At 39.6% G+C, this 20,649-nt stretch overlaps 1 protein-coding gene across 2 annotated transcripts; it reads right to left on the reverse strand.

Moving 5' to 3' along the window:
• Window positions 1-15,626: 15,626 nt before the first annotated feature.
• SSTR1 (somatostatin receptor 1) lies at window positions 15,627-20,396 on the reverse strand. 2 transcript variants are annotated; one of them, XM_016138593.2, is made up of 2 exons: window positions 19,950-20,396; window positions 15,627-19,137 (listed from the first exon to the last, which is right to left on the reverse strand). In XM_016138593.2, exon 2 carries the CDS (start codon window positions 19,068-19,070, stop codon window positions 18,006-18,008), a length of 1,065 nt encoding a protein of 354 aa, XP_015994079.1. In that variant the 5' UTR covers window positions 19,071-19,137; window positions 19,950-20,396; the 3' UTR covers window positions 15,627-18,005. The 2 variants fall into 2 exon arrangements, with proteins under 2 accessions (XP_015994079.1, XP_036094882.1); XM_036238989.1 differs by lacking the exon at window positions 19,950-20,396 and having other exon boundaries at window positions 15,652-19,197.
• Window positions 20,397-20,649: the final 253 nt, after the last annotated feature.

Below are 20,649 nucleotides of genomic sequence, written 5' to 3' on the forward strand. Positions count from 1 at the left end.
CTAGCTGTCCTCAAATTATTGTCAGGTCACCAATGGCAAAAAGTGCCTGTAAACTAGACAAAGAAATAAAAAATGAGAGCCCATGTTGACTGCCCTAGGAACTCTGCGTGAAAGAAGTGCCGTGAGGACAGAGTACTTCTGAGAGCTGAGGTAATTTGGCACTAGGCTCTAGGGAGCTGCAGGTAGGAGAGTTCACTCTGATCATTTGCTGTCCTGAGACTGCCCACAAGTGACCACTTCATTCATTCCACTGATTCACCCAGTACTTACTGAACATATCCTATGGCCCAGGCCTCATTAGGCAGGAAAGTAAAATTCCTTTTCTGCAAAGGACAGAAACACAACTCAAACTGACTTTAGCAAAAAAGAGAATTTACAGGTTCATGTATCTCAAATATTTAGAGTAAAAAATATACATATATAGCTTCAGGAAACATTGGCGAAAGAAGTTCCAATGGTTTCTTGAGGAATCCATGTCTTGGCTTTGTTTTCTTCAGTATTTGTTTCATTCTCATGAATAGCTCTCCTCGGAGGTGAGGGGTCACCCGGTAGTTCCACGCTCACAGTGTAGCAACCAAAGATGAAATTGAGCTTCCAACAGTTTGAACGAAAGCCACAAGACTGGCTCTAATTAGACTACCATGTATTAATCTGAACCAATCACTGACTGATGGGGGCTGGCCAGGGACTTGTATTACTTTGATCAGTGGGATCTGAGTCATGTCTCTAGCCACATGGGGCAAAGGAAGGTGAGTTCGGCTCCGTCCAAATAACATGGATAGGGATTAGAATCACACAAAGAGTATAGTAGAGTGACTCTCTAAAGACACATTTACTAGAAGAAAGGTAATAGTAAAGCAGTAGCTATCCACTAAGTATTTAAATATGTTGGTCATTGCACGAGGTACAAAACAGCCTTGTCTTCACAGTCTGGTTCCACAATACAATGCCATAAGTGCTATAATTAGGGTGACTACATATCCTAGTTAGCCAGGACAGTCATATTTGGTGCCTGATGTTCCAGTATAATAATTAACATTGTACCCCTTTTCTCAAAAGAGCCCTGGTTTAGACAATACATTACCACACTAACAATAACAATAACTGATGTATATTCAAATGCACATAGAAAGAAAGGAGAGGGAATGACTAACTATGAGAGAGGTGAATATGGTGGACTGGATAGACTCATAAAGGAGGCGATAGTTTACCTGAATCTAAAAGGAAGTGTTGAAATGTTCCAAGTAGCTGAAGAAGCTAAGACTATTCCAGGGATCAGGAAAGGTGTGGAGGTATGAACAATCATTTAGTGTACAGAAATTGCTCCTACACTTTTGTGATCTGACAGGATTAAAGATGTGCAGAGGAAAGGGGTGGGGCAAAGAACTGGAATGGGGGCCAGGTTTCCAGCCGATGATCAAAAGAAGAAACACCATATTAAAATGATTTGGCCAAGCTTATAGAGTTTAGAATTAAGCTAAAGACTTCCATGGTTTAGAGAAATTTTAGAAAACAGCAAAACTGCTTCTTTTATTTCTGCTCCCATAAAACACTCTGAAGTATGATGAATCTGAGAAGTGAATTTAGAAGCTTGTTTTACTTCACTTAGATTCACAGCACCTGCTGCTGAAAATGTAACCCAGACTCGAAAGATGAAAAATGTCCTCTGTCAGGCACAGACATATGTTACTGGTTTAAATCATTTATCATTTATGATTCAAGTAACCATAATTGTAAAATGAAAAAACAAGCAATTGTGTTGTATCATGTTTTCTACTTATCCTCCTTGTGAGATATATTATTTTAAAAAGACGGATAGAAATAGATCTATCATAAAACATCATCGAGGCCAATATATTTGTCCAAAGAAGTGGAAGAAGTGCAGATTACAGGCTGTTCGTGTAAACTATCCCCCAGATGTGCTGAATCTTTTGCATTATTAGCTTCATGCAGTCAAAGGAAGGTTTGTTCTTTAGTGTTAAATTGTTATGTTCACCATTTGAGAGGGAAAAGGAAAATATAAGCATGCAATCTTATCACCTATGAGAAATAGCTTCTTTCCAGTCTTATATTTTCTAGTCATTATATCACAATTCTCCATCCCCCTACAGTGTATTACACTAAGATATGAAATTTTATTTTATACAAGGCAAATTTTAAATGAATGTTGGAGTCGAATGTATTATAATTTTAAATATGTGTAATAGCTAATTATTCTCTAGAGTATCACTGTCAGTGGGTGAAGTTAAATACATTTATATAATAGAATAAAAATTAAACAAGAAGGTTAAGTGCAAGTTAATCTTACCCCTTTCTAGCTATGGCCATTGATGAAACATGCATTGTCTTGTCCACATAATACCAGTAATTTAGATGTAAAGAGAATAGTTAGGTCATTAATCCAGATAACCCTTGAGGTTCAACAGTGAGGTTGCTGTCGCTGTTCTCCTTGTGCTTCTATATAAGATCCCCTTCCTTAAAACTTTACAGTTCATACCAGGCTATACCACTTTTCCTATAGCTGGCATCTACTAACTTTTTCCTCTTTTCTTTTTATTTATAAAAGATTTCAGTATGTGAATCTCTGTCATTTTCTCTACTCCTATATCTATCATTTTTATTAGTGACTTTAATATCCTTGTGAAAAACTCATCCCTCACATAGCTTCGCAATTCCTTGATCTTCCTCACTTTCACTTCCTCCACTGTCTTACAACAGCTGTCCGCTCCTGCAGGTATATCCTTGACCTTGTTGTCACTGACAACTCTATACTTCCCCAGTTTTCTACATCCAGTTCTTTAACCTCACTGTCTACTGTTCTCTCCCATTCCCACTCCATCTATGTTTTGATCATTCCAAGTCATGTAAGTTATGAAACGTTACTCTTGCTCATTCTTCATGATCCTTCTCATTTTTCTTTATTCATCTTATTTCATATCATTATATCTATGTATTTTAGAAGTTCAACTCTCTTGCCCTTTGTTTCTTCCATTTTACTTTCCTCCAAAAAAAGTCTAACTCTGGTTATCTCACTAGCTCTTATTTCATGTTGGCAGCTCAAGAAATCTGGAGGAAAGCATGCATGTCTGCTCACTGATTCTAATTTCAACTCATGACCACAAATCCTTCCTGGGTATTCAGAACTACCTGATTATCTTTATACTTTCATATATACTTGTTTCTCGTGCTCTAAAATAAGACCGTATCACAATTTTTGCATATCCTCAAACTTCCAATCTGTAGTCCAAGATGCAAAGCACCCTCTGGCACCCATGTCCTCACACTTTCCATTATAAGAAACGGCACATGCCTGCTTCCACCAAAACGAGGACACAGGCATTTGCTCTCAAATGTCTTTTCTACTCCACAACTCTTCTCCTGAAATAGTCCTTCTTTTCATTAATTTAGCTTTCTGAACTTAATTATTCTCACTAGCATAAACATGTTCATGTGATTTCTTCCTCCAGCTTCTGCTCCATTACTCAGCTCCCTTTTGGAGAAAAACTTCAAAAGTGCTGACTGAAGTTGCTATCTCTATTTCCTCTCTATTCCTTTCTTTCTTTAGCGCACTCCAGTTGACCTGAACTCCCTATTCTTCTGAAAATATGCTATGGTAGACCAAGAACAACCTATGTTCTGTCAAATTTAATGGTCACTTGATTTTCCTTATCTTTCTAGACTTCTTATAAGCATTTGGCAGAGCGTACCCATCCTTTTTATAGAAACACTTCCTTCTCTTGATTTTTCTCCTTCCTCACTGGCCACTTCTCCTTTTCTGCTCCTCCTCTCTCCTCCTTCTCCAGTTCATTCCTGGAGTACATCATTCCCATATTAGGTTCTCATCTTGGAATTCTCTTTCTATCTTCCCAGGACAATCTCCTACATATCGATCATCTTACTTTAAAGATCACCTCTTGGAAAGAGCATTTTCTGACAACTCAGTTTTAGTTTATCAGAAACACACAATCATATCACCTTGTTTTATCTTTACTATAGCTCTTAATAAATTCGTAATTTTTATTGTCTGTCTCACCCCACTAGAATATAAATTCCATGAAAGTAGGAGAACTTGTCTGTCTTGTGCCAGGTTGTAGGCAATTAAAACTATTTCTTGTGTGAATGAGAAAGTTAACATTGGCTTACACAGTGATAACTGTTAATTAATAACTGTAACTTCATTGCACTTTCATGTTTATCAAAACATTTGATGCCATATGGTTGGAAATTTCTCCATTCATCCACAAAATAAGATTCTTGCTTATAAATTTAAACCTAAAGAGGATCTAGAATAAAGTTTTAGAAGACACTGCATTTACTTCGATCTCTGTTTTCAAATACTAACCTAGGAACTGTAACACTAATTCTTGATCAAGAGCCACTCTTAAAAGAAGAAAAGATCTTTCAAAGGCAGTGATGGTAGCTAATTTTAAAAAAGGAATTTCTAATTAAATCATAGACAAATATACCACAAGATCAATTTTTTGTCTATCTTCAATTAAAACAAATGTTAAAATTTAAACTTAAAGGTATTAAGATTTATTTTAATATAATTCTAGATTATTTTCAAAGGCATTGTTTTTTGTAATGAGAATTATTATATATTATTTTTTCTGTAAATTATGCTAAAACTTTCTTTCCTTTATAATATTGATTAATTATTTTCTTTAACTCTGGAACTAAGTTGGAAAATCAGTTTTGGAAACAGGAATCTAGAAAACTTGCATAAACTTTTAATTTAGTTATTTTTCAACAAAAGGAAACATTAACTAAAAAAATCAGTATACAATTTATGAAATTTAGAGCAATTTTTTATGATACCTAAAGACTCATGTGCCTTTATAAAAAATCAGATCCTATAAGGAATTTGCTTATTAAATATAACAGTACCTGGTATTGCCAAATATCTTTCTTAATATGTGAAATAAGTATATATTTCTCAATACCTTCTCATTTCCATGCCAAAAAGTTGCCAACTGTAAGATTGTATATTTATATTATAAAACAAGAAAAACTATATTCTTCTATCCTCAAGAACAAAGGCTGGGATTTCCTGGCCAGTATAGATAATGACTCATGCTGGTTTTATAAAAAGGCAAATCCCAATTTAAAATAAAAACACATTTTTAAGGAGATTTTACTCATAATATTTCTGTTGTGAAAAGTTCTTAACCAATGTCACCTGTTTAGGGATGTTAGTTCACGTATAGTGATAAAATAAAATAAATACAATTCTTTCAAGCAAGAATTAATTTAAGAATCCAAAATTGTAAATTTGCAATCTGAAATTTTTCATTTTCGTAAAAGAAATAAAACATTAGTTAGAGATAAGCAATTGAAACAAAGATGCAGAATCAAGCTATTTATAGTCATGTTATGACTAATGTTTGATTTTTTAAGACTATTATATGTATTTTTAACTTACTGGACACAATATTAAAATATATGTTTTCTAACTCAGAAGTAACCTTCAAGCAGTAAGTAAATATGATAGTAATAGGAGTACATAGATGTGACTTTTGCAAAAAAATTTTATTTCCAGTACAAAGAAAGATTATTATGTATTATTAAAGACTATGAGAAATAAGTGAAATTGACCTCTTCAGCACTGGTTTTTCTTCTCTAATACTTTTGACCAAAAAAGCATTAGAGCATTCTTTGCAAAATGTCTTATATTTCGCATTACTGATCAATGTTTATTTTTCTAGTTTCATGCAGTTTATGGAAAACAAGTGAAACACTACATTTATTTGAGTTATTCTTGGATGTTGAGCTATGATACTTTTATATGTAGACTAAATATTGTTTTGATATATTAAATGTAGACCCTATACTTTCCCTTTACAGTCAAATCTGTTATTTGATATTTTTCCAAGTCATTAGTCCTCCATTTCATTTTTTTTATCATGGCTTCAAATATCCAGTGAGACCTTTTGATTTCTCACCTAAACGCTAATAAACCATTCCTCTGAAGCTACTTCAACTACAGCTACACAGCCAAGGATATCATAATAAAAATGATTGAGATAATAGTTATCATCATCATCACCATATTAATCTCCTGGTCACAATCACAGCTTCCTCAAGCCTCAGCAAATTCTCCATTCCATATAATGATTGATGAACTAAAATATACAAGAAAGTCTTTTGCTCAGGAATCTTGAAGCATTTTGTAAATTTGACTTTCATATTGCTTATGATAATCACATGTTGTAACTAAGAAAAGATGCAGAGTAAGAGGTTAAGTTTAAGCATGATATACTTTTTATTTAATTTTAAGTAACTGATGGAACATGAGTCAAGACCCAAGGGAGTATTGAAGGATGTGGAAAGGAAAGCTACAGAAACTTAAGCATTTGCAAAGTCTGGTTCCCCTGAAGAGAAGTGTCTGCAAAAAGAATATCAATGAGGAAAAATGTCTGGATAAATATTTTTAATTGCCCTTGAAAATGATACCAGTACAAGAGGGGTTGGTGATAATACTCTTGTGCTTGGGAGATTTACAGAAATCTTCCGAATAGCCATTGGGATGCCAGGCAAGCTCTTGATGGTGCGGTACGATTTGAAGGGCCAAAGAAGGTCCCCTACACCAAAAAAGAAAAAGTACCCCACTACTGATAGACTAAACTTTCACTAGACATACTGTACTTTTCTTTGTGAAATCTTTAAAGTCTATAGTTGAGGTTATTCCAAATACCAATGAGTGAAACCACCTGTGTCAGAACCCTGTGGAAACCCTGTTTTCATATGATGCCTAGGCTTTATTTCCAAGAGTTTTTTAAGCTGGATGTTAGGAATCTATGATTTTAAGATACTTCCCATTTGATGTGCAACCTAGGTAGGGAACCACTGTTATCTCCCATTAAAAAGTCAACTAAAATTAAAGAGTTCATAATTGAAGTCATTAATAACTTGTACCATAGAAAAATTAGTTGACATGTGAGAATGATGTGCTCATGCAGGGAAGACTCCAGAAGACCAAAACAGGGAAAGAGACACACAGGAGGTAAACAGTGACCCAATATCAAAATCGAGGTCTGCTTTGTCTAAATAAACCCATCGATTTAATGTGATGATACTTTTCTGAGTGCTTTGGAAACTCACCATGTGCCAAGTATTATTCTAAGTATTTTGCAATATCAATCTTCATAACAACTCTATGGGGATACTAGTATTTTTCCCATTTTACAGATTGGGAAAGGTGAAGATACGAAGCCAGGTCACACAGCTCTTAAGTGGTTGAGCTCCACAGTCCTGCTAATAGCTGGACTGTATACTGCTATCTTTCAACTGTGTTAGATGGCAGGCCAGGCACTGAGAAATCAAAGACAAATGGCCTTTAGGGGATTTCAGACTAATGGAAAACAACTGGGAAATCAGGTTCCTGCCATCTGTGCTTTAGAAAGAGAAAATAAAAACTCAATCTTGTTCAAGCAGATTTTGGTTGACTGTCCAGCCTCCTCATTGCTACTCACCATCGTTGCAGGAACCCATTAGTTGGCTTTACAAATGCTTCCCCTTGGTCTCCCCTGTGCTTTTGTCAGAATAAAAATGATAGGAAAATTTGAATATATATTCAATTTAGAATGGAGTCAGTTTTATTGCATTTTGAAGTGGAATGTAACTGGATGTTAGTTGTGATGATTCTAGAATCTCACTTTGGAGAAGATATTGACATAGGAAAAGAATTAACTCTCAGAGGAATTGATGTAGTCATCAGTTTTATTCTTATAGATCCATTCTTGATTTGCAAATGAGATGAGATGCAGCTGCAGGTGAGACAGCACTCATTTAAAAGAAATATTTGTCCGCCACATCTTTAAAGTGTCCACAGCTGTTTGAAATTGTGCTTTGCATATTTACCTCTTTGTTTTGCATTCTACTCCTACTGAAAGAGATTCATAGAGATTCTTCACAAGAAGAATTTATAAAAAAAAATAATTGTTTATAGTTTATAATATCTGTTTTCAATATTTAGAAAGGGTGATTTTCTTTTCTGAGTTTCTCATCTTTCCTTAACTAGACTCTATCAATTGAATAATCTAGTGAATTCTATTGAATTGGCATCCTATAAATGTCATGGCCTCTTAATTGGAAAGAGTTCAGATGAAAAGATTTGGTTTAATGCTTTTCAATTACTTTACACTGTTTTTACAACAGAACAACTACTAGTTTAAATAGAGAAAAAATTTCCCAACTAGTTATTAATGTCCTAAAAGCTATTTGTTATAGTTTATAGGACTGAATTAACGCTGCTTATCTAGAATTTTGCCTTTTTTTCCTAGTCTAATGACCATTAAAGTTATAGCATCTGATCATTATTTTAATGTTTCTTAATTATTTAATTCTTAATAATTGGAACATGTTTACTTCATAAATAAAAAAAAACTTTTTCTTGGTTTTCAGTGCTCTTAAACTATTATTATCTCTATGGCAGTTACATAAATGAAAAGGATTATTAAAGCATGTAAAAAATACTGAAAGGACTTATGTGTCACTTTGCTAACATTATGGGGCAGAAATTATTTTTATTCTCATTTTTAAGTTAAAAGGTCTGAGGCATAAGAGGATAAATGACCTGTCCCTGGTGACATAGCCAGTAATTTTCAAAGCCAGGATTTGAAACCATGCATTCTGATTCCCGGTTCCATCTACTCAATCACTGTGCTATGGTATCTCTTGTTCATTGGAAGAGGCATGTATGGTGCAGCCTTAGATGTATTATGTTGAGTTCTTGAGATGGGCACATTTGACATAGAGATAAAACTGGTGTTTCTATTAGGCAATTTTTTTCTTCTTTAGGTACAGACCATGAGTAGAGTGGCACATTTGGTCATTTTGGTTTTGATCATTGATTTGTAAATCTTGAGACAATAGTCAAAATTTTCCCACTTCTGTGTCATTTGTGGCATGAAATCTGGGTCATTTAAATGGCCTTTAACTGATATGGTAGAAGAATCATGGTTCTTAGAGTCAATAGGTCTGGTTTTTAGTTCTGGTTCCACTAACTACAAATTTTAACATGATGAATGAGTTTTTCGGTGTTTATTTCCCTCTCTCTCTTTACTTGCTTATAAAAGAAAAAAAAAAAAAAAGACTTCTAGTTCATAGGAATCTTGGGAAAGGTTCCTTGTAAAGAGATATGCATGTGAAGCACCTAGCAAAATGTGTCTCTTTCAAAGTAGGTATTGAATAAATGTTATTTCTATTTCCTTGCCTGCCTTCCCTGGTACTATATTTTAACTCTAGTTACTGACAGTTTTATATAACTGCTATGAAATCTGAGGGGAACAGAAACTGTCAGTCTAATTCATGGGAGTTGGTTATCTTCACAATGGTATTTCAGGCCCCAAATACATGGCACAAATATATTTGTAAGCCACAGTCAAACTTATTTGGATATTGTTTTACTAATAATTGGTACTTATTTCTGGCTGTGGTGAGCTCATTTCTATTACTTAAAACAGCCGTCTGCACCCTTTTTAGCATCAGGGACAGATGCTCGTATGAGAATCTAATGCCTGATAATCTGAGGTGGAGCTGAGGCAGAGAGGCTAGTGCTGGGGAGTGGCTGCAAACACAGATGAAGCTTCGCTCACTCTCCTGATGCTCACTGCCTGCTGTGTGGCCTGGTTTCTAACAGGCCACTGAGCTATACCAGTCTTCAGCCTGGGGGTTGGAGACCCTTGACTTAAAACTATATTTAAAACAAACTTTTCTCCAATTTCTGATGATTAAATGTAGCTTCAGAGCTGGCCCCACAAAACCTTTGTATGTCATTTCATGCTTTATTCATGTATATCCCTAATCTCAATGTCATCTTAAATATGCTTAACTGTATGCTGTGTATAACATTAAAATGCCTTAAGCACCTTTTAAAAATATATTTAAACAATGCCATTAATCTTACAGGAATTTAATATATTGTTATAAATCTGGATTGACATCTAATTACTCTCATTTTAGAGATGTAGAATCTTATGCAGAGTGATTAATTTTCTTGAGGTCATATGAAATCTGTCAGTAATATTTGTGAGATATTTAGAATTTCCTAAATCATATCATTAATATTCTTTATCATAGAAAAATATACTACAAAAATGAAGATACATTTTGCTCAACTTTCAGATGTGCATATGTTTAAAGAAGTGAAACAAATTTTTTATATATTTACAGTTAATTTAACACCATTCACTTAACTATATGACTAGATCTAGTAGAAGCATTTAAAAACCTGAATCACTTTAATTCTCTTGCAGATATACCAGTAACGATTAATAATAATAATAGATTGTCATTTATTGTATGTCTTTTGAAGAAGACATACATAGTGTGTATGTGTGTGTGTGTGTGTGTGTGTGTGTGTGTGTGTCTCCTAGGTATGCACCAGACTATAGATGGTTCTGTTTATTTTTGCCACATAACATATAACTTTATTATTATTTATTTTGGATAATTGTATATTACTTTTCTTCTTGGAATCTACCCTGCTGCCCCTCCTATTTCCGATGGAGCTGGCACCCTCAGCTCCAAGGCTAGAGTGTATTACTCAGGTTTGGTCAAACATATTCCCCAGGCCTTGCTAATGGGTTCAATAGTAGATACTGTCAGAGCCTGGAATTTGAGTTTACTTACAAACTAATAAGCTAGTCCGTTGCTACTTTGTAGGTGCTGGCAAAAAAATTACATTTCTGGCTCAGAGACAAAGGACTTTATTACTCATGGTGCAGTCAGTAAGCAACATGATCTGAATTTATTTGTTGTTGTTGTTGTTTTTCAGGTTGAGAACTTTCTATAACATTTTATTCCTATGACATTAGTTTCTTTTTCCCCTGAATCTCATGGAGGTTGTATAGTATGAGCCCAGATGGACACTGTGTTTGTAACACAGCTGAAGAACCCTGATTTGGGGCAAATCACCACTTTATAGCAAGCAGTAATCAAATCTTCTCTTTGTCCTTGAAAGTAATATTACCTAATCACTCAAGATGGCTTGCTGCAAACACAAACTTGAGAAATAATCCAGGCAAAGAGTGGTCAGGGCCTCATAGTCTTTGCATCCCCAGCAAGACGTGGAGGTTGAGAGAAACATGGAGAGGTGTCTCCCAACACATGAATGATCCTGGACAGTTTAATTACAAAGAATAATTTTTACTCTTTCCCCTGAAATTTGAACCTTGAAAAATGTCATGTTTCAGTTTCTGCAGCTGTCTTGCAATTACAAAGGAATAGCCAATGTGAAAATGAAGCCAACAAGGCAAAAGTCAGAGATGAGAAAAGGAGACTGAAAAAAAAGTATGTACTGAGTTATGAATCAAGTACACCCTGAAGCCAGATCTTCCTCAAGAATTTTCAGTTTTGTGAGCTAATGAGATTTTTCCTTCATTCACAACTAGAGTTCTGACTGATTTGGCATTTGACATGCATCGCCTCATCACAATGCCCTTTAAAGAAGGTATTATTATTCTGATCTTATAGATAAGCAATAATGCATCATGGAGATTAACTTGCCCAGTATCACACAATGAATAAAACAGAGCCATGTCTGCTAATGACAAGCTTCATGCTCTTAACATGTAAACCATTAGTTCTCAAACTTTAGTGTACTTGAGAAACACTGAGATTCACCCCAGACATAATGAATCAAGTTCTCTATGGTGGAGCACAGAGGATATGCATTTTTATAAGTTCTTGGATGTCTGATGCAGGAATCAAGGACTACTTGTTAAGAAATATTTACCTTAGATAAATATGTGATTTCAAGGATACTGCTGCCTGACATTCTGATATAATGTCCTTATTTAAAAAGCCTTGCTTCCGAAAGGTAACATCTAAAGCCCTGGCAGTGATGTAAACTGCAACTCAAAGGAAATCCTTTTCTGAGAAGAGCCCTATTGGGAAAAGTGGGAAAAGTCAGAAAACAAAGTTTTGCACTGGGGGTAGGGGGAAAAGGATTGATAAATGGAACTTAAAAGGAAATAGGGGTGGGTAAAATAGAGTCTTAAAGTTCTATTTCAGCAATTATTACCTAAGAAGTCTCTTTTTGATTAATTAAGTTTTGTGTGTGAGTGTGTGTGTGAGTGTGAGTGTGTGTAAGTTCAGATCCCAGAGTTTATATATAGGAAGACTTCAGAGTGTTTTGAAAAAGGCATACAGACATCTGCTTGATTTGTCAGTTACAGTGGCTCATTGGAGAGGAAGGAGAATGTTTAATTTAATTATTATTGACTTTGAATAGACATTTTGCCACTGCTAATAATATTAGCTAGATTAATGAATTGTTCAAGGGTTATGGAGACAGAAAGAACACAGTGAGAGCTATTGTTCCTCAATATTTGGATAGTCTTTCCCAGAAGAGTCATGTAAGTCACGTGTTATTGTAAAATATTTTCCTGTTTGCCTTTTGGGTCTTGAATTTTTCTGTCTGTGTGTGTGTGTGTGTGTGTGTGTGTGTGTGTGTTTCTCTGTCTCTCCTTTATCTCTCTCTCCCCCTCTCAATTTAAAAGGAGTATTAGTTATTTTTGATACAAGTATTATTGTAAAAGTCAAAACTATTGCCGTAAATGATATTCTACAGTGCCTACATAACGTGTCCTCCTCCATATGATACATGGTAAGTCTTACTCTGATGCATGGCAAATCTTTCTTAAAATTTTTTTTTTTAAGTTGGAGTACTTGATTTCTTCATCTGTAACTGGTCTGGCTATATAGGCATGAGGAGGGGCATAATGTTGAACTCTACTGTGGAGATAAGATGTTAACTGATAGCATTCTTCACTCCTCATTTTCTTGTATACTTCCTGTACACTCTTTAACTTTGAGTGTACAGGAATGGCTTTAAGAGATATCTACATTTATAATTTTGAGCTCATTATTATTCCAAAGAATTTTGAGATCACACCTGTAGTTTCCTTCTTAAATGAGGATAATATTTCCAGCTTTTGGCTAATAATATTTAATACACATTTTGACAATAATTAATTTTATTATCAAAGTAAACATTTTACCAAAAGACTTTTATTTAACATTATATCTCCTTTTTAGAAGATGCTTCTCTCTACCCAGCAATTTGATAAGAGGGCATTTTGATATTTTAGTTTGAACTGGTTATTTCTATTCACAGACCTCTTCAACTTTGTCATCATTACAAAAACACCTTCCTTTCCTTTATGCTTGAAATAAGAAGCTGGACTATATCTTACCATCCCTAACACAGTCATTTTACTAGTGTACTAACCCTGTCTCCAGATATTTAACAAAATGGTAAATGATCACTTACAACATTATCTCTGTACCTGCCTTCCTCTAGAAAAACCATGTAATAATGTTGAACACATTTCAACAAACTGAAATAAGTTGAATACAAACCACGATATCTATCTGAATGTGTGGAAGAGGTTCTCATTAGCTCACAGGTGTATGTTACAAACAAGCGAATAGCATAGACTTTGCAATATTTTATTTTTTATGCATGCATCACTGTAACAATTATGTGTATAGCTTTCAATCCTTTCAGCTGAGTACTTAACCTCTATGACATGGCACATTGGCATAAAGGAGATAATAAGCAAGATTTGTAAAGTATAACCATACTAGCAATGTGTTTTTTTTAGAAAATTGATATAAGTATGACATCTCCATTATTTTTTAAAATAAATTGGAAATATATCACATTTTTTAAAAAGTATCATTTTTAATATTCTCCAGGAGAACTCCCTGCTTTCTTTCTCAGGCCAAAATCATACATGCAGCATTCTGTACAGTGGTCAGGGTAAAAATGAATGAGTTATCAGACATTTCCAAACATAATCTTTTTTGAAAGTATTGTGCGAGAAGGTGGCCTGAGAAATTCTGCCCTGAGAACAGTCACCAGTAAGAGAGATAATACTTCATGGACACTAACCTGATACATGTTAACTTTGTCCATAAATGGTGTTTCATTGTAACATCTTACCCTAAGGCGAAGCTCTCACTTTAGGATAGGAGACGGCTTAACTTCAAGTTCTAAGCAGTGCAAAAAGGCTTGGAATAGCGTGGGGATGGGGTTGCGCGAGGATTCACAAAATCTTTTGTTCCTGCTTCAGAACATTGAAGGCTAAGACTAAAGGACTCACCTCCTATGTTTCTTCTCTAGTGTGAAGGGGATGAGAGATGCGTGGAATGTTTTTAAGTGAAATTAACAAACATAAGGAGACATGCAAAAATCTAAGAGAGCTATAGAAAAATATGTCAAACAGAGAGACCCTGAGGGTCGGCAGTGTAGAGCTACCCCAGATCCCTTCTAGTCACTAAGGCTCATCATGGGGCTGCCAGCGGCAGGGTGAGATCACTCCATGGCTGAGGCTAGGGTTAGACAACCCAGATAATTGGCTGTATGAGGGCCATGGAAGATTCTGAGAGGGCTGCAGCCCACAGGAACTGAGGTACAGCCTTCATGAAGCTGAGGGATCAGAACGCCAGCTCCAGAAGCTACAGATTTCAACAAACTGCAGCTGGGAATCGTCCGGGTGTACCAATGACCTGTTCTCAGAGAGCGAAGGGCAGTGAGGATCCCTCTCCCAAGGATCCCACCTCATCCCCTCCTGCACTAGGATGGATAAAACCTCTTCTTCTTCACTATAAAGTGAATTTAGGGAGACAAAAAAGAGGAAGAGGAAGCCAGCCAAGAGACTGTCTAAACTTCTTTATATAAAATCTGGAAACTTTCTGAAAACGGCTATTTAAATTATCAGCTTAAGTGGATGTTTGAATATTTATTTATTTATTTTTCTCCCAGCCAGTTTGAAAGGGGCTTTGAATAATGTTTAGATTAGCTAAAACCTAAAAAACAAAATGTTTTTTTCTGCACATCTATGAGTTCAATTTGCCACTTTGCTATAGCTTTTAAAAATAATAAGACAAAAGGCCAGTTATCTTTATTCATGTTGAAGTAATGTACGGAACTATAAAGCCTAGAGTTACAGGACATTTGAAGGTCCCTGAAGCACATACACCCCACCCACACCTGGTTCTGCACTCACTGCTGTTGCTGCTTGGAAAATACTTCTTTCCATTCATTTTGCTGTGAAAATAAACTGCTCTAAAAAGTCTTTTACGTCTGTTTGAAAAATACTATTCTAGTAATTTCTTAAAAATTCTTCTAGGGTTAAAAATGGCCATTTTGAACAAAGCGTAAATATGTCTTTTCTTATGTTGAAATCTGATTTTTATATTTCTCTTATCCATTGCCCTCAGTAGCACCTTTAGATAATCTCTCCCCCCAGCCTCACCTTCTCCCTTTTATTTTCTTTCCCTAGGATGTAAGTTAGCAGTTATTTAACTCCCATAACAAATCTGAGGTCATAAATGAAGGCATACAGTAATTTAAAATGATTGAAATATCATTTAGCTTGATAGCGACAGCAAACCATAGAGGGTACAACCCAGTGCACTGCTTCTTATTCACAATTACTCAAAGTTGTTTCCCTCCCCCTCTCTTTGCTAATGGACTTTTCCTGTTTAAGAGATAATTTGAAGTGTAACCTCAATTTTGGTAAAATTTCCAAAGGTAATTGAAATCTAAGTGACATATAAAACAACCAAACCAATGTACATGTGGCTTTAAGTAATCCATTGAAACAGTAAAATTCAAATACCAAAGTCAGACAACTTGCAACAACATAATACATTTGTTTATTTAGTTAATCTTACAATGGTAACAGGTGAAGAGCACTAGATTTGTATCCTTTTAAGAGGTTAATAATCAAGATTTTGATTTGTAAATTTCACTGTAACCATTAAAAAGCTATTTTCCCAAGGAGTAATAACATGTTATTATTAAGGGACAAAACTAAACTTTCTGATTTAACCAAAAGCATATTTGGTTTATTAATTTAAACTACACATTAGAAACATTTTAACTCTTAGTTACTGCTTTCAGGAAAGCACAATGTTCTTGAAGCAAATATACACAAATATCTTTATCCATAATGATTTAAACCATTGTGTATCATGTCGGTGAGAGAACCTGAGAGCCCCAGATTGACTATCTCCCAAAAGATCGTTGTTATACACTCTGGCTCACTTAAGCAATCAACCAACAAAACAGTAGTTAGTGCCTACTATGTACAAGCCAGCATAATCAAGCAATACGGGAAATACGAAAAAGTAAAATTATTGGTCCTTGCCCTGCTCAGGTTTCCAATGTAGTTGGTAAGATTAAACATAGACACAAATTGCTCTACTTTCAATGTCGTCAAAAGAATTATGATATGAACTAGATTATATGTTAGAATCACCTATGCTGGACACTAGAGGAAGCAGAGACATTAGCAGGGACATCCTCAGCACTGAGTAAAGTCTGTCTGAAACAAGTTTTTCAGTTCCAGGTTTGGGTGCTGCTTGAACCCCCTTATCTAAAAGCATTTTGACCAGCCTCATACCTGTCACTGGTAGTGGCTATATCTGGGAACTGTTTCATGGACTCATGACAATGGAGCAATATAAACGAACATATATAACATGTGAATATGTATTATATATTGAAATCATATATAGGGTGAAGTTGAAAGCTAGGAGTTCAGGGCTTCCCACTCTGCAGGAGAGGGGGCTAACTCATAATTATAAGACAAGCAAAAATAGAAAGCCTAGAGGAAAGGATAAGAAAAGAGAATTCAGGAATAAGACCTTTAGGGAGGGCCTTGGGGAGAGAGGCCCCTTGCCCCCATCCCAAGTGTCCTGCGAGGTGGTGGGGGAGCCTCGGGCTAGGCAAGTAGAGAAAAGGAAAGCAGAGACACGTTTTCAAACAGTACAAATAATAAATAAATAAATATGTTAAACAAGAAAATAACTTATTAGGCACCGCTTGAAATGCAGCAACCCTCAAGTGTCCGACAGGCCCCCTCTCTAGCCTGCAGGTGACAGCGACGCAGTCGGGATTGGCCAAGGCTCTGAAGGCACCACCTGAAGTCCCAGCCACGTGCCTGGTCTTCGAGATAAACCGGAGCAGGAAACTGAGTCTGCTGTTACTCTTAGGTATGCACCTTCAGAAGCTTGAGTGAGGGAGAAACTTAACAGAGGTGCAGCCACGCTCCGGGAACGCCCCCGGGGAAAGCGCGCGCTGTCCTGCGTGGCCTAAAGCAGACCAGCATTCTGGGAGTGATGGTCTTTGAAACCAAAAACGACGGCTGTGCGCCAGACTGGAGGTCAGATTCCATTACAACCCCCCAAACCCCGAATCTTCAAAGAACTCCCTCGGTCCTTGTTCTTCTCAGTTCCTTTTTGCTCCAAAGGGAGGTTTGGATGGGGACTGCAGAATGTCTGGGGTTCGAAGCGCGGGACCAATTTTACTAAGCACCTGGCTCCGCTCTGGGTGGAGTGGGAGTGGTTGAGGGGCTCGGAGAAGGACACCTCCTCCTCTGATAGTAAGAGAAAAGACCAGCTGCCCAGTTCATTCTAAAGTCGTACTTCCCTTGAAGTAGGGATTTGCAAAGGGAGAGCGATAGTTCTCGAGTCTCCGCTAGAGGCACCAGGCAGAATCTGGCGAGCAGAGGGACGCGGCGGGGCGGGGCTGAGGGCCGGCTGGGGACTCACCCCGAAGAAAACCCGTGGCGATAACCGTGGCTCAGCTTAAATAAACAGAAATAACGGCTGGCGCAGCTGAGGGTCAGGCTGAGTTGGCAACGTTAAAGAGTTCAGGATCTGCACCAGCAGGAGGGGCGGAAGGACAGATCGAATTACAGAGTGGGGAACACAGAGGAGTGCAGAAGTACAAGCGCAGTGGAGGAAGGAGTGAAACTAAGAGACAGGAGAAAGCGGTCCGAAAACCTTCCTAGTTTTATAAGCAAAACCTGCCCGATTCCACCTATGTCGCGCACTTTTCCCGGGGCTCCACGCGAAGCGCACTGTATCCTAGCCCCACTTTGCCCCACTGCACCCCGACCCCCACGATAATTTCACCTATCGTGCCCAGACTCCCTTTCTCCTTATCTCCCCCCACGCTTTGCGCGGGGCTCCTGAGTGGCCCCGGCTCAGAGAGTCGTGAGCCGGGACGTGCAGGTGCCGTTACGGAAGACGCCACCGGACTCCAGGTTCTCAGGTTGAAAGTCCTCCACGCTATAGGCGCGGCTCTTGAGGGCTGTGGCGTAGTAGTCGACCGGCTCTTCAGCGGCGTTGTCCATCCAGCTGAGGCACAGGATGCGCTGGAAAGAGCGCTTGAAGTTGTCCGAAAGGAAGCCATAGAGAATGGGGTTTGCGCAGCTGTTGGCGTAGCCGAGGATGACAGACAGCTGGCTCACTGTGGCGTCGTCCTGCTCCGCAAACACATTTACCAGCTGCACTACATAAAAAGGCATCCAGCAGATGACAAATACCATCACCACCATCATCACCATCAGGGTGATCTTGCGCTCTGAGCGCTTACGCTGCTGCCAGCCGGCCTTGAGGGCTACCATGCGCATTTTCGCGATGATGAGCACGTAGCACAAGCAGATGGCCCCGACGGGCAGCAGAAAACCCATAAGAAATGTGTACAACACGAAGCCCACCAGCCAGCGCTGGGCGGGCTCGGGCATGAGCATGTTGCAGGCCACCGTGCCGTCACTGTTGGCTGCCGTGCGCGAGAAGACCACGATGGGCAGAATGACGAGCAAGGACAGCACCCACACCCCCAGATTCACCACCTTGGCCACGGTGGGCCGGCGGTAGCGTGCTGCCTTGATGGGGTGCACCACCGCCACGTATCGGTCCACACTAAGCACAGTCAGACAGTAGATGCTGGTGAACATGTTGACTGCGTCCACACTGAGCACGAGGCGGCAGAGCAGCGCGCCGAAGGGCCAGTGGCGAAGCAACGTGGAGGTGACTAAGAAGGGCACACTAAGCATGAGCAGCTCGTCGGCAATGGCCAGGTTGAGGATGTAGATGTTGGTGGCCGTCTTCATCTTGGCGTAGCGCAAGATCACGTAGATGACCATGGAGTTCCCACACAGCCCCACTAGGCACACCACGGAGTAGATGAAAGAGATGAGGATGGCGCTGCCCTGGCCCTCGCTCAAGGTCCCATTCTGGGACGCATTTCGCCCCGGCTCCTCCATGCCGTCCGCGGCGCTGGCCCCGGGGCCCCTGCTGCCACCGCCTTCGCCACAGCTGCCCGGGCTGGGGCTAGGAGAGGAGGGAGAGGAGGCGGTGCCATTGGCGAACATCTTGGCTGATGGGGCTGCCGGGGCTAGGGCGCTCTCTTCGCACCCCCGCCGCTTGCGCCCTCACTCTGCACCCTGGCTGCCTGCCCACAGCTCACTGTCGCGGAGCGCCTGGGAGTAGCGCACAGCAGCTGCGGGGAGCCGCGGCGGGGCGCATAGCCCGACCGCTGCCTGCGCGAAGCCGCTTGCAGCTCCGGGGCGCCTGGGCACAAGCGAGCGTGGAGAGGGGAGGCCGAGAGGCTGGAGCCCCGCGCCGCACAGCCATTAACTGGCGCGGCTCTGAGCTGGTGAATGATTAATAGGCACCACCAGCGCGTCAGCAGCTACGAAAAGGAAGGGGGTGGGGGAGGAAAAGAGGAAGGCAGGCAATACAGGAGGAGGCTATCACCCCTCTCCCATTTTTTTTTTTTTTTTTCCCCCTTCCCAGTCCTGCGCTCCAGTCAACTCGAGCAGCTGCTTCCGGGGCTCTCCTGCAGCACCTTTTACCAATCCCTCGGGCGGATCTGGGGAGTTTCTCCGCCTTCCTGGAGGGTGAGTGGAAACTAAAGGTGTAGATTCTGTCCCATTCCGCCCAGCTCCTGTCCAAGGCAAAGACTGAAGCTGACCCCAGGCATAGATGTCTGGAGTTCATTCTCAGTTTCCCTCTGCTGCTACCCAGCCCTGAGGGACCCCAACTCCACTTGGGTCCAATCCTCCAGAGTCCTAAACCCCCACCTCCCGACCCTGCTTGCCTCGCTTCTCAGACCCGCCGCGGAAGCTCGCGGTCTTACTTACCTAGGGCGCACTACCTCCAGACCCACGCGTAGGTGGCCCGTGCAAAGTGTCTGTGCAGCCTGGTAGCGCAGTGACGTTTTTTGCGCGTTTCAACTCCTTTCTTTGGGCTGGATCCCAGCACAGGCTCCCACACAGATACTCTTGTAGTCGCGGAAACTGACCCTAAGCCGCGAGCCTTAGAAAGAAGAGGGACAACAACCGTGCGTTAGGGGCTTCTGCGTTACATCACCGCAGGCAGCTCTTCGCGGGCGGGAGTGTTCAGGGGCCTGGGTAAAACATTGCGAATTTCTTAATAAAGCTTGTAGTGCCCAGACCCCCTACGTCTCCCAGAGGAATATCGACTACAGGAAGGAGGATGTGTGGCTGGCAGCACGGAAGGAGCCTGAGGCTCCCTCCCGAATGTGCCAGGCACCGTATTGGAAATTCATCTAGGTGTTCACTGGGGAAAGATACGGCTGCGCCGCTAGGAAAGGCTCCGCCCGCGTCCCTGCTGTACTTTGTACCCGGGAGAGTTGGCGGACCCTGGAGGAGGAGAGTGTAAAGACCTGGGCTAGCCGGGATGCCAGCTTTTCTCAGCCCACGCAGGGCCAACAATGCAAGTGATTAGACCTGAAATCAACTCCAGGCATAGCAGAATGACTTCGAGTCTTTCCCTGAAACACTAGAATTTCAGCCTTTTCTGGAGCTTCTGGACGTGAGA

Source organism: Rousettus aegyptiacus, unplaced genomic scaffold, assembly GCF_014176215.1.
Source record: "Rousettus aegyptiacus isolate mRouAeg1 unplaced genomic scaffold, mRouAeg1.p scaffold_m13_p_3, whole genome shotgun sequence".
Classification (NCBI taxonomy): Eukaryota; Metazoa; Chordata; class Mammalia; order Chiroptera; family Pteropodidae; genus Rousettus; species Rousettus aegyptiacus.

Coding starts and splice junctions, on each gene's coding strand:
- SSTR1 (XM_036238989.1), bottom strand. CDS start 19,178: ATGTTCGCCAATGGCACCGCCTCCTCTCCCTCCTCTCCTAGCCCCAGC.